At 44.5% G+C, this 15,311-nt stretch overlaps 1 protein-coding gene across 1 annotated transcript in view; it reads right to left on the bottom strand.

Moving 5' to 3' along the window:
- LOC147668828 (methionine-R-sulfoxide reductase B3-like) overlaps positions 1-15,073 on the bottom strand; it is a gene marked incomplete at its 5' end in the record, with an annotated part of 62,401 nt that extends 47,328 nt beyond the window's left edge. Inside the window, one exon of the mRNA XM_086948424.1 lies at positions 14,965-15,073. Coding sequence (XP_086804550.1) covers positions 14,965-15,073 — 109 coding nt within the window. The remainder of the gene's footprint in view (positions 1-14,964) is intronic.
- Positions 15,074-15,311: the final 238 nt, after the last annotated feature.

The raw sequence follows: 15,311 nt of genomic DNA, 5'->3' as shown, positions 1-15,311 counted from the left end.
TCAAAGGCCATTGACTGTGAGACCCACCATGGCTAAATCACAGCACCCCACCACCCCCGGCATAGGCGGCATGGCACAGTTGTCCGAGAAAGAGCCGGCGGTACCCCTGCACCACAGTAGGCTTTTCAGGGACAATTGGCAGCAATCAGGTCAGCGACTACACTGCGGGCAACTAGACAGTTTGTCAGCTCCAGTTCCTCACATGGCAGTGCCTCGTACTTAGAATCAGAAATACCAGCTTGGCCCTAGTCCTCTCGATTTCTCCATAAACTGCTAGTGATCTATTAGGTTGATTGTCCGTACTGCTGCATGACTGGTCATGTTTTTCTTTTCAAGTGCAATTCAGGTAGCAAGTGCCATTTGGCATTTCTTTGTAGAATTCCTTGCAGCCTACTAGTGTTTGCATTTTGCAGGGTCGTTTATGATACCCATAACCCTAGATTTGAACATGTCTGGCATCGAATGACGAAGAATCGCTGGACTGAGTAATATGGGAAAGCTTTTCACTGTTTGACTTTGTCACCTGATGCAGAAGTTACAGGGAAAATATGTGGGAGGGTGGATTCTCCACTGTTTTTTTAGGTCAATTATGTCTACTGTAGCTCATGATTACAACATAATGACTTGGAATGTACAGGAGATAAGGTCGATACACAAAAGCACAGAGTATTGGCCCAATTACATATGTGCCACACTCAGATTACATTCCTACAGGAGACCCACTTGGTGGCTCCCAAAGCCCAAAAATGACGTAAACGATGGCGAGGCCAATTATTCCATACCACTTACTCTGCTTACTCTAGGAGTGCCGCAATTTGGCTGGTATACCATTCACGGAGCTGGACACTAAGATCGATACACAGGGCCGCTATGCCCTTCTCAGAGGAACGCTGGATGGTGCCCCCATTGTACTGGGCTGAATCTATGCATCCAATACTGACCAATACACTTTCCTTGCTCATTTATCATTCGTCCTGTCTAAATCGGCTCCTTTCCATTGGTGCTAAGTGGTAATTTCAATGCGGTATTAGACATGCCATTGGATCGTTGTCACCAGCCTTGCCGGGAGCTAGGATGGATGGGGTCTTTTGGACTTCTGTCAAGCCTGCAATTTAGGCTTGTGAGAATATTCCTTTTACTCTCCCCTGCACACACTCCATTCCTCTCCCGACAGATTCCTCTGCCCTATACACCTTCAATCAAGCATCACACATGCCATTGACCTTGGTAAGACCATAATAACAGAAAAGTGAAGGAGAGAACCACTGATTAGTGACTGAACAACCATGTTTTGAGACTTTTTTTGAATAGCCCAAAAGTAGGGCTATTACAAACGCTTCTTTTGGAGGATGTAGTGTTCAGCTTCGACCATCAAAACCAACTTTTCTAAAAATGCTGGAACGGCTTCACCTTTGGTGGAACGGGAGGCATTTAAAGTGGTGATACGGTGAACATCAATAAACACTGCAGTGGGAGCAAAGAAGGTGGTCCTTTTGGAACTTACATGATTGGAGAATAGCCTTGGCCCCCTAGAGAGAGCAGCGGCCAAACACGTGGACATGGCACCCGAACTGCAGGAAGCTAGATTTTCACAAGCAGAGCTCTTGGAATGCCTCAGAGTGCTGGACTCTAGCTTACACACAGAGAATTCACAATGGGTGGACAAAATGGGCATGCTATTGGTACGCCTGATTCGACCTGAACCATCGCCTACCCCAATCCAGGTGATTAACACACCTAACCATAGGCTCGTGGTGACCCAGTTGGGGATCAATACGGTGTTCCGAGACTTTTGCACTGCCCTGTATACTGTCCCCCAAGCCCCAGACCCAGCTGGGTTAGCAGCATTTCTACATTACACAACGCTAACCCAAGCACAGGCCACTTATAGGGAGGACCTAGTTGCCCCCATCACATAGGATGGAATATGTGGGGCAATTGAAGAATTAGGCTGAATTAAGACGCAGAGTGCTGAAGGGATTCTGGGCCATTTTATTTGACATTTGCTTTCTAACTAGTCCCAAATCTAGAGAAGAACTATAATTCCTCCCTGGACTTAGGCTCATTACCCTTTTCCACCAAAGAAGCGCTTGCAATGTCCCTGCTTAAACCCAGTAAATCCCCCACTGAGCCAGCCTGATATATGCCATTATTGATTCTGAACACGGAGTACAAAATACTATCCTGACCCTCCAGTTACAACTCTTACTTCTGCAATTGATCCATGTGGACCAATGTGGTTTTGTCCAGCAACGTAATACATTCATGAATATATGACAGCTATTTAGTATAATGGATGCCACTAGAGACCTTAAAATGTCAGTTTCTTAGTACTGAACATTCAGCAATAATTTGATACCAGGGGCTGCAATTTCTTGCTAGCAGCCCTGGGTCGGTATGTGATACCTCCCACCTACATCAGATGGGCTAAGTTGCTGTATTCAGTGTCTGCAGCCAGAGCTAGAACTGGGGCTTATATTTCAAGCTGCCCCCTTCTACGCTTCTTCTTATATTAGCAAATGAACCCATAGCACAATGGATAAGGCAAGAGTTGTGGCATAAGGGGATCCTCATAGATCGCATCAATAACTATGTATCATTATATGCGGACAATATGATTTTGTACTTCAAAGATCTTTGGGAGGGACAAGGGGAGCTGGCTCAGTTATCGAAGTTCTGTAACTTGTCTGGACTTCATATACATGCAAAAAAATTGTGTACCTTTACCTTTCCTGATTCCTACATAGAATTCATGCGATGGTTCAGAGAAACGCGAATGCCGGAGGCACCACGCACTTTTCGTTACCTAAGGATTAAGATATACTGTGCAACACAAGACCTATTGGAAGGTAACCTCATATGCACGTGAAAGTCACTCAAATCCCAGGTTGTCTTTTGGGTCACGTTACCTATATCAGTGGCGGGCCGTTTAGCCCTGGCGAAAATAGTGAAGCTACCGCGCCACTTGTACCACTTTATGGCCCTGCCTCTTGTAATTCCAGCATGGGTGTTCCGACTATTGAACTCTCTTCTAATCAACCTAATATGGGCCACTGGACATCGCAGAATCAGTCTGGCCAAATTGTAATTGCTGACAACCCAGTATGGTATGGGGGCTCCAGAGTTCAAAGCACAGACAGTTCCAATGCTTATCCTATTGGTTTGCTGGCCACAACCTGCTGGAGATCGGTTACACTATGGCACAACTTACACTGGTTGATCTGCCCTGGTGATTCACCCTTACACACTGGTTCACTCTTACTGGGTACAGCTCTCGCCTCCTTGAAGATAGCAGTGAAATACACTGCGTCACCAACAACCTATTCACCAAATATCCTGTTATGTGGTTTACCCACTTCTTCAGCCAAGCTGACTGCTCATAGATTGGGCCTTCGGGAGCAAGTTGGAGTGACCACAGTGGGTGTATTATTGTCTGATGGTGCCCTGTTGTCACTACAGACTAAGTGCATACTCATGGACTGCCTGAAAACTTGTTCTTAACTCATGCCAGTATTCTCCAATATATCCGAAAGAATTGGGTTGCCGATGGCACAGAGCCAAGGACCCAGCAGTTCCTACAGGCGTTACACACGATGGGATACGATAGACACCTAAGCAGATGGTTGTACAAGAGACTCCGAGGACAGCTTCTGATACAGCTCACAACATTCAAAACCAATTGTGAAACAGATCTGGCCAGGGAGTACACAGATAAGGAATGGGCCTGTATCCTAGAATACTCCAAGGCAATCTTGCGAAACTCAAAATTGAAATTCATTCAACTCTCCATACTTCATAGAGCATATCTCATGTCCCTCAAAATCAACAAAATGTTCCCCACATCTTCGGTGACATGTCACAACTGCCAGAACTAGGAGGCTGACCTATTAAACATGGTATAGCTGTGCCCCGTACACTCTGAGTACTGGGAAGGGGTCTCAACAACTCTAGTTGAGCTATCAGGTTTATACCCGCTACCTAAGTGCTCAAAGGTCATGGTGTGCTTCATGAATCTAGCATTATTGCTAGTGAAGAGATTAATTACGAGGTGCTGGGAGTCCCTGCTGGCCCCCAGGGAGGATGCATTGCGGGAGGAGGTGTTACGCTGAGGCCTGGCCAAGAGCGGGCCCTGAGGAGGGAAGAATACAGAGGCCCTCTTAAAATATACATATCAATGGAATGGGACAAGTTTTTAGAGGGCTTCAGACATCATGATGAGTAACAGTGAGGGGGCGAGTTGTACAGCATTATATTGAAACCTAGTTAGGTTAGCTTTCTTTTTGGTATGGCAATGACTTCACCGTCACTAACAATGGGTTTTCCATATATAAGACATGCCTCCTGCACCCCATCCTACACCCCGATTGAGTCGGCCTCTAAGTGCCGGGTGATCTGTTAGCTTCATGACATCCAAATGATAATCAACACCATTAAATTCCAGGTAGATGATGCTTTTTCTGCACATGTTCCTCTCTGACACAGTCTGGTTTAACATATGTACTACTACTATGAATTGATCCTGATGTGATGTTGTGTATCTCTCTTTGATAAACTCAATCATAGAGGTAAAAAAACGTAACTTTTTAAAGTTAGGGACGACCCTAATTTCTCTACTAAGCAGAAGAAGGATATTATCGTCCCTTGCCTCCGCTAAGAAGAGATCTTGGGTTTTACACTAAGTAGCTGAAAGATGGGGACAGTCTTCTGGTTTGGAGGACACAGGATTTTTCACCAAATGTGGTGGTGCTGAGGACACTCGGCATATTCAAGAAAGGGAGGGTCTCTTCCAAATTGGGGGTTGGGGTGAGGACACGGTTCTTTCTGCCTTCAATCAATCAGAAATTTGTAGAGCGCACTACTCACCCATGAGGGTCTCAAGGCGCTAGGGGGGAGGGGTGCTGCTACTGCTCGAATAGCCAGGTCTTGAGTAGCCTCCTGAAGGTTAGTAGGTCCTTGGTCTGCCTTAGGAGGATGGGGAGGGTGTTCCAGGTCTTGGCGGCGAGGTGGATTCCTGTGCCAAGCTGGGGCAGGCTTGGGTCGCTCTGCCAAGCTGGGATGGGTGGGGGCCCTTTGCCAGGCTGTCTCTGTGTGTTTTTAAAATGCCAGTGAACTCCATTCAGTGAGTTCACTGAACAGTGCAGTGCGACAGGAAAAGAGCGCAGCCTATGAACCAGAGCCCCATGTGTGGTTCGGGGTCCTTCCAGCTCATGAATGAGAACAAACAGTTACATCATTAGTACATTTGGAGCAGAGGCGAGGCAGGGCCGGCTGCCAAGCTCCCTGCTACAAATTAGACGGCAGGATGCCTAAAGCTTGGCAAGCCCCGCTCCTGCTGGAGTCAGCTGAGAGACACTCTATTCACTTAAAAACAGCCTTGGACTTGAACAAACATTTTCATCCCCTCTCTTCCAAGGACGAAAGCCATGTGAGGGCAGTTATTGAACATTTTTGGCATTCCAGCCACAAATGAGCCAATAAATACTTTCTCCACATGTGCTTCAAAAAGAGAAACCCGAGCAGGGTGGAAAGGAAACGGAATTATGCTGCCTTCCTCGCCGCAGCCAAGGCGTCTCTGCTTACAATGGGCACTTTCAGTGCGGGCCCCCCTGGCACCGAGGTCGCTCACCTCATGGTTCTGCTTACTGGGAAGCCTTGCTCCCCCCTCCCTCGCCCAAAACACTGCTAGGCCTGCCACACATCTCTGTAGTAAAGTGGAAACAGTAAACACACAAAGCAGAAGACTTTATTGAGCATTCAAACGTACTTGTAAAAGACGGAGCAACGGTTTGCATTTATACTTTTTAATCAAAACCTTTAAAATGTGAGTTTTTTACCCCCAGACAAGACAGCATGGTTGTTAAAGAGTCAGGCAATGATTTATAATTTGGGTTTGTGAAATTAACAATTTCCTTTTCAATAATTATACGGAATTCCAGAAAAAAGATTCAAAATTAGACGAAACGTAAATCTGACATGTTGTTGTGGTATTTTCCTTAAGCGTGAAGTGTGCCCTCGTGTCCAACAAAGGGGATTTGAGGATGCACTACGCTCTGAAAAAAGAAATAGTACGAAATAAACAATTGTCATGATCAAGAGTTCGTGGTGTTCTGGTGCTCCCGCGATAGGATGGTTTACCCAAATAGTCCCCAATTATGCCATGTGGCATTATTTTATATTATACAGACTTGTAGAGCTCGCTGTGATCTATAAGGTATCCATTTGCTGAGTAAATGCTAGTTCTAAAACAGGAAAATAGTAAGAAAAAGTGTAATAATGGCCCATAAAGCGAGGTCTTTAAGGCTAAACTGAATGGGAATACATCATGGACCCAGATGGGGCTGGCACAGATCGCGGTGGCGAGTAGAGGTGGGAGGGGGTAAAGAAAAAAAAACGTACCTCCTTGCCGCGTCTTGTCTCTCCTCCATCGTCCCTCCTCGTCGTTCAACGCTGGTCTGGTACCGAAAGCACCCAGGCTCCCCTGACCAATCACCACGCTGCAATGCAATGTCGTGATTGGTCTGATCACTGTGGTTTGGCGCTCAGCAAGGGAATGCGAGGCTGGGCATGTTTTCCACCCAGGCTGCAATGCTGCCTGGGTGGAGAACATGCAAAGTGCACAGTCCGAGAGGGCCAGTCAAACAGTCACTGCGCACTTACAGAGTGCCTACCACTCCTCACCCCTGTTCTGAGAGCAGAGCAGCCCCGCCCCGCAAAGATGCCGCAGCAGGAACAAATAAAATGGTAATAATAACGAGCTATTATCATTTTATTTTTCCTTTACTTTTACTGCTAAAAGCAGTGGGGCAACACCCTTCCGACTTTAGAGGAGGAGCCGCTCATGCATGCACCTTCTACGAATTACAGAGAAGAAAAGCTCTGACCTACGTCTGTCCTACCCACTTACAATTTGGTATCGCGCCCAGAAGAGCGTCATATGAGCGCTTTTTTTAATACACGTAGCCTTGCTACTACTCACTTACCATGACACAATAGGAGTGTGTGTGATTACTCCACTTCTACTATCCACAGACCGATGTCTAACAACAAGCACGCTAGCCTGAGAGAACTGCAAGCACATATGACTGAAAAAAACTAGAACAGGATTACGCATAAGCACGCCGTTGCGGAACGGTACGGCTGCCTTGTGTTTCACATTATTCAGCCATTTGACTGGGAAGAGTCTTGAGTCATAGCTGATACCGTGAAAGCTTTGTCACAAGGTGCAAAGAGAATGCAAGTATCACATCTACTCGCAATGTTTACTTGATTTTCCCAGAAAAACAACCCCACATCTCGCCCTTTCCTTTATTTCTTTACAGGTTTTTTTCCAGATTCAAGGAGAAGAACACCTTTTGATCGAATCACATTTTGTGATTTGTACACCACGGAATCTAGGGCAGGGTACACCTTAGGGCGTGTACACCACCCAGATCCCACCATCCTGGTCCTGACGAAAACCTCACAATTACACATAGGTTGAAACATGTAGACCATTTTAACTTTTTTATTTCATCTTAGCACACGTCTTCATTTGACACCAACAGCCTACCTAACCAGGCAAAGGTGTCCCACTGTTTTTAACATTGTCCAATCACTCCGGAATAAAATCCAAGAGTGGGTAGAATTGGGCAATTTTTAAACACCCTCACTTACAGTTAATTACACATATAAAATTACAGAAACCAGCTCCACTGTAGTCAGGTGTTGCAGCACACCCAGATGGCACTTGGCTGTCTGGGTGGGACCCTGATGATGAAGCATGTCACCAACTAGGTTGGTGAGTGAGGGCTCTTCTAAGGACAAAGGTTGTCCCTGATTAGGGGTACAAGAAAAGCACCTTATAATTTTGGGGTTGCAACCAACCTCCAAGAGGGCACTCCTCCATTTGTTGTTATATGGAGACCCTTGAATGACATCTAATGTAGCTAGCGTATTGATCCTATCTCCGGCAAGCACTTTATTAGCCAGCTTCACACACTCATCAAAATCACCCAATAGAAAAAAGGCAGTGAAATTAATACATTCTTTAGGGGGTTGTTGATAACAAAGAATGCTGCCAATGCAGTCTGTGAGGAAAAGGGAAATAGAAAACCCAAGTAGCTCTGCCAAAAAGAAAAGGACTAGGTTATACAGGGTGAACCTTCAACCCTTCTTTAAAGATAATACTTACCCGTCCACCTCTTCCAATGCTGCGAGGTAAATGAAAAAATATTGGAGTCTTCAAGACAGGCAGCAGTTCAATCAGACTGGGAACCAAAGCTGGCCCTGGCAAAGAGCTTGGCCGGCCCATCTGGGAGCGGCCGAGCTCTTTTCCAGGGCCGGTTTTGGCCGATTTTTTTACAGGGGCCGATTTTGCAGCTATGCTGCAAAAATGGACCTGTAACAAAAACAGCCCGCAGGGGCCCAAAATCGACACCCACCCTAGCGGCCCACCAGGGAAACGCCCGGTGCCCGCTACGGCCAGTCCGGCCCTGTGCCAAGTCCTCCAAAGTCCAACATTCAGTAAAGGAAAGGCTGACTGATTTACCTGTGACAATCGCTTCATATATTTACGCCAAGTGCTTGACTAATGAATGCACAATGATAAAACACAAAACAAATTAACACCTTGGTTCACTGGTGATGAATCAAAATGGTTAAATAGTGGCTGAATGACTAACTCTTCAGCATTAGCCTGAAAATGGTTTACTCAACCCAAAACCTGCTTGACTGCTGTACTGAACTGGCCAGAACCTAACCATGACTCACAAATGTTTAATAAGTCATTGCTACAATAAACAAGAAGTCCAATGTTTCCAGCTGCAAGATGCAACCTGAATTCAATAGCAAGAAAGGAAGTTTGGCTGGTGCTCTACGTAGCTGGTGTGTGGATGGGTGCAGACAGGCTTCTTTTTGGCACCCCACAAGCTCGTACACTGTGTGTTCCCCCTCAACTACACAGACATTCTACAAGCAGGCCTAAATAGCCATCCTGTTGCATACACGACTAAAAGAAACTATACAGCAGTGAGACCACCAATCAAGATGGATACTTGACCACATCCAGTGTGCATGGAGGAAAAATGGCATCAGGATGATGAGTACTTACCTCAGATCAAACAGCATTACAATCAAAGTGCAACAAAAACACTTTCCATATTCATCAATGAAGTAGCATAACAATCAATCAGCACAAAAACCAACAAGCAACTCCCCAACTATTCCCATCAAAAACAAGTATAGGGACCTTAAAAAAACAAATGTATGACGTTACAACAAACATTTACAATGCATGACTTTACAATGCAGTTTTTACATCTCAACATCCATTACAACGCATGATTTTACATCGCATGCCATCAAAACGCATTTTTAGAAACTATATTTACGACGCATTCCATTATCACGCATACCTTTACAACGCATACCATTACAATGCATATACAGTAGGGTAACTGTTGGATAATGTAGGAGAAAAAATGACTATTCCCACTCCAGTGAGTGCAACAGTAGGGTACGTATTGGATAGTGTGGGGTTAAAATTACTATTTCCACTCCAGTGAGTGCAACAGTAGGGTAGGTATTGGATAGTGTAGGGGTTAAAATTACTATTTCCACTCCAGTGAGTGCAGCAGTAGGATAAGTGTTGGATAGTGTAGGGGTAAAAATTGCTATTACCACTCAAGTGAGTACAACAGTAGGGTAAGTGTTGGATAGTGAAGGGGTAAAAATTACTATTCCCTATTACTGACCGTATATTGAGTTGTAATGGCATGCGTTGTAGTGAGATCCGTTGTAATGACAAGCGTTGTAGTGACATTTAATGTAATGGCTGCGTTGTAATGGCATGCGATGTAAAGGATGTTGCGTTGTAGTGACTGCATTGAAAAGGTAGTGCAATGTAATGACTGAGTTGTAAAGGTTGTTTCCCTAAAAAAACAGTTAGTGTGCAAGAATAGTAGATGATAGGGATATTTTGTAAAAGAAGCGGAATGCGAAGTGATGGAAATTATATGAATTACAATAGAGTAATTGAAATTTGGCTTGGACCTAGATGAAATGAGAAAAGTAATTGAAGGAAATACAGCAGACAAAGGCTGGCATAGGTCCCAGACAAGTAGGGCATCCAGCAAAGCCGCCACAACGCACGGAGGTCACATTAAGAATCATTCCTAGCTCAAAGTCACAAAATAAGGCAAAAATCTCAAATGCCACTACAAAAAAATTATGAAGGACTGCTAAATTGTACATAATCCAAGACTGAGGTTCATAACATGGAATGTGGCAGGAATCACAAGCACACAAAACAGCGAATCAGCAATTGAAAAGATCCTGGAGGGGTGCATTCTCTGCCTACAGGAAACCTGGGCATCCGAGGAGGTCCATTTACAAGGCTTTACAGGTATCCATGTACCAGCCAGAAAACTACACTCATAAGGCAGGCCCTCGGGTGGCCTTGCAATTTATGTAAAACATGCAATAGAAGTCTCAATACAGAGATTGGGAAACCACTAGACACGTTGCAGTGCGTTGTGATAAATGGACAATTTGATGGCAATTCCAGAAAGGAACTCTTAATTAACAATGTTTATCTCCATAACAGCAGCCTTCTCGAAGTTGGCTATCACCAAGCAGACCATTGCAATCTTAGAGGAAGTACTCTGTGAATACGCCAATATGGACCTGGTCATCACTGGGATTTCAACCTCCACCATCTGAGTCCAGACAATGAACATGGCACACCCGCTGAAAGAGCATTCAACAACTTCCTAAGCTCAGTTCAGGCCCGGACCAAGCAACATAGTCCCAAGGAATCAAATCTTGTCACCTTTAACAATCAAACAACAATTGACTATACCTTGATTAGAAAAAGCATGAGGCACAGGATCCTCTGCTTCCGGACATACCAACATGACACAAGTGACCATGCAATGCTTATCTCAGAATTCAATCTCCAGTGTGAATGTTGTGAAGAACTGGTGCCCCTAAGCAACACACTAGGGTTGGAGGAGTATAAATTAGTGAAGAGGATTAGATGGAAACAGTTCACGGCTGTGAAGTGGGAGTCTTGGAATCAACGATGCACACTCAAGATACACAGCACGCCTCTATCCAGAACTGGGCCACTTGGATTGAGAAGCTGCAAGCGGCCCTTTTAGGAATACAGCCCACAAGACGGTGGGGAATCCAGAACAAATCAGAAATTACAACAAAGGGCTGAAGGACAGTGCACACACTCTCAGACAGGCTAAATGGGCATACCGCAAAACTGGCACCCCAGGGTTAAAGATCACTTAGAAAGAAGCACATTGGAACCACAAACACTTAATATAGCCTTATAGCCCGCCGTAGAGGGCTATACCAGCTATTAAAGGCCCTCTCCAGCGTTAAAGGCCCCGAGCCGAAGGCGAGGGCCTTTAACAAGGGAGAGGGACTTTAATGGCGATATAGCCCATCTACGAAGGGCTATAAGGCTATTAGAACATTCTGTCACTAGAGGACAGAATGTTCTAACAAAAAAACAAAGCCTTCTGGAAGCGTGAGGGGATTGGAATCCCCTCAGGCTCCCTGAAGCCTTTGTTCACAGCCAGAGCTGTGAACAAAGAAACATTGGAATGTTGGAGCTCCAGGCTTATACCAGCCATTATAAGCCCGGAGCACTCCATTGTTTTCAATGGAGCTCCCAACATTCCAATGTTCAAATATGGAAACAAAAATGTCTGACAGTTGAGAAGGAATGGATCAAGCTATTTGACTTGTGCAAACCCACCAAACAGAAGCAATTTTGGGAGTATATAGCCAAGATGGAAAACACAAAAACGGACAGGCTGGATTCAGTTAGAGCGGAAGTCTGGCTTGAATACACCGCAGAAATCTACACAACGAAATCCAGAGGCCAAAGTATCAGGAGGTCCCTATGGCCAGAGAGGGCTGTTGCGAAGGAAGAAGACTAGACACACAAGGTGGGCATAGCACTGGAATCTAAAGAGATCATGAAGGTCATAAAAAGGATAAAAAGTAACAGAGCACCAGGCCCCAACAGCATACTGGGTGGCCTGTTTAATCAGGATCCCAAGGGGTGGGCTGCTATCATCCTTGTATATGAAATGCAGAGCTTTGAGGGATGTACCAGATTCCTGGCGAGGCTCGTTCCTGCAGCCAATATTAAGAAGGGAGTAAAAACAGATCTAAACAACTATAGGCATATTGCCTTGTTAGACATCGAAGGCAAGGCATAGGACAGTATTTGGATACAGGAACTAACCAGCTGGATCTAGGACAATGGATTACTACCTTTTTATCAAACTGGATTATGAAAGGGCTGTTCCACTATAGATAACTTTATGGCACTCCTGTTCCTGGCACAACAGCATAATTCCAGAAACAACCTGCCGGTATTTTCATGCTTTGTCGACTATTCAGCAGCTGAAGTAAGCTATGGCATAAATTGTCCAGCGGCAAGATCCCTGGTAAATAGGTCCTTGTACACCAACACCAGGGTGAGAATCAAACTGGCAGGGGACACGGTTACACATAAACTGCAAGCACATCGAAGTCTAAAGCAGGGATGTGTTCTAGCGCCAACACTCTTCAATTGGTATACGGATGACCTGGGGAAAGCCCTACAAGGCGCAACCTTGTTAACCACGAAAAACGGACAGCAACGTCTACACGTGCTCCAGTATGCAGGCGACCCAGTGATTCTCAATCACAACAGAGTAGGCCTGAAAAGAGGATTGAATGCACTAAAAATCTACAATAAGGCAAACAGGCTTGTGGCCAATCCATACAAAACAAAAGTCGTGGTTTTGGGAAAAACTCTGAAAAAAGTGTATTTAAAGTGGAGACTGGGCAGAAATAACATAGTAATAGAAAGAGCATACCTCTATTTAGGAGCGTGGTTAAACGATAAAGGAAAGATAACCTTGCACCAGGCTAAGACGCAAGCCAAAATACAAGCCACCATCTACACACTGGGCGAGCTACAGGATAAATTGCACAGCCCTACTACGGAAACTATAAGGAGAGTAACAAAACGTAAATTGCTTGCTGTTAATGGGAATGAATCACACAAATTCCTAGGGGAGTTGGAAAAGACCGTGGAAAAAGTCCAGTGCCAGTGCTATAAATGGCTTTTCGGACATCTCAAATATACACAAAACACCTTGATCCCTAAAGTTTGGCCTGCTACAACAAAAATATGAATGCAGGAGCATTCTGGTAAAATTTCTGGTTTTAGACACTAGAAGCACAGAAAGGATCCTTTAAGGAGGTACTGAAAAAGATATACGAAGGAGGACCAAACCCATGGCAGAAGTACTGTATAGAGACAGTGGCTGAGTTGGGTCTATCCACAGCGTGCTGGTCCCATAAGGTAGTAAACTAGCCAACCACTAAGAAGGCGTTAAATAACCAAACCAGCCAGTTATCAAGGAATGAGGACATAGCCAGATTCAAGGATATTGGGGTGTTGGCAGGTCTAATGAAAGCATATGAGTCATACAAAATCCGACCATACATGAACAGCTCCTTAGGAAGGAAGGGCTTGAAAGAAATTCAGTGGGCGCGCCAAATCCCACTGCCAATTAAGGAACTGAATCCTGGCTGAAAATCCCTGAGTAATATAACCAGATGCAGGCTGTGCAACCACAGGGAAGAATCGTTGGCACATCTAATATGTTGGTGCCCCGCCCTTCTCCAATACCGCTGTAAATTGTTAAAGCCAATGTTTCTAAGGCTCGGGATCAGAAAATGCATTAATGCAGTTGCCTTGCTCTTGTCCTGCACAGTGCCCTCAGACCTGGCAAATTTGGCAAATTCATGAACATGGCTCGAAGGGACTTGATTGAGAAACAATATAGATGCAAACTGTGCGGCAGCAGCTTCGTGGAATCCTGCCGGCATAGAAGGGTACGAACATTGAGGCTTCCCCCAAGAAACTGGTCCATGAGGGGCCCATGAAATACTGTGATGCATCAAGTAGACGTTTTGACAACAGTCAACAATCATATGAGGGACCCAGCAACTTTTTTTACTGAAACTTTTAACTCCTGCATTTTATAGAAAAACTTATCTCACGAAAGGTCTGAGACCGGTTTTTAAATGTAAATTTTGGTACATGATTTGATACAAGAATAACAAAAGGCTTGAGACCTGTTTTAAATGTTAATTTTGAAAGTGTCACAATTTTGTAATGATTTTAAGTGATTATGCAATACATTAATTAATTCCTAGTTGAAATACAATGTATATATTAAGTTTGAATGAACATCTGTCTACAAAATAAAAGACAAAATAGTGGAAAACAAACACAAGGAATGAATGAAGGTGTCGCCATGACAATAATAAAGGACATTTGGTCGACCAAGGCATTTTTTACCAATTTTGGTCCAACAGTGAATCATTGGGCATTAGAAAATGCATGACCAAAGGGAAATTGGCCACAGGTGTAGGTCTATTCCCATTATGCGATCGATGCATGTCAACTATGTGCATAAAGGTTTTAACTCCTGTGTGACACACAACACATGTACATGTGATTTCATGTAAGAAATGGTGATTCACAACTAGTGGACAGTCATAGAACTTCAATAGGCTGCCACATTCTTGGTTAAATTAAGCATGGCATGGGATCGCTTGCCAGCTAGATTTTGTTTAGTTCTTGAGCTAGTTCAGTTGAAAATTCTGTAATTCTGTAAAAACAACAAGAACAAACTGTCTTGCATTTTGCTGTAGTTGTCCATAGTGTTTTAATTTGGCTCCATGTCATGCAGCACACGCTTATCTTGCACATCCTTATTCACCTGGAGGGCTTTGCTTTCTCAGACTTGTAGTTCTATTTTTCTGTTATGTATGCATGCCTACATGGGACCATTTAGAAGACGTTTGTGAGAAGTCAACAATTTGGGAGGGGGGCATGGTGGACAGGCAGGTTGGACAGGAAGGCAGGAATTTGCAGAGACTGGTTCATTCATCCCACCTTACCTTTCAGTACCTTTCTCTTGGGTGACATGGTACTGCAGGGGTGTTAGCCTCTTCTTCAGCTCTTGTTGCGTGAAGACCACCTTGCAATTCTTCTTATCTCTACATGACCCTAAAAGGGAGAGGCAAGTGGAGAAGAATGTTGTTATATTTATATCTGGATGAACACCAATGTCCATTGCTCAAATCATTGGTAGCACGGCTCGTCCCCAAAGCACTACAAAAGCACTACAATGATTTAGATGAGTAGCGGCTCGTTATTTCTTCAAGCCCAGTCTTTAGTAAAGAAGGTGTGTAAATCTATGCATCATAGCTTTACGCCAACAATTTGCCAAGACAAATCATTTTTG

This window comes from Lissotriton vulgaris, unplaced genomic scaffold (genome assembly GCF_964263255.1).
Source record: "Lissotriton vulgaris unplaced genomic scaffold, aLisVul1.2 SCAFFOLD_5420, whole genome shotgun sequence".
Lineage (NCBI taxonomy): Eukaryota > Metazoa > Chordata > Amphibia > Caudata > Salamandridae > Lissotriton > Lissotriton vulgaris.
This window is presented reverse-complemented; position numbering and strand designations above follow the sequence as displayed.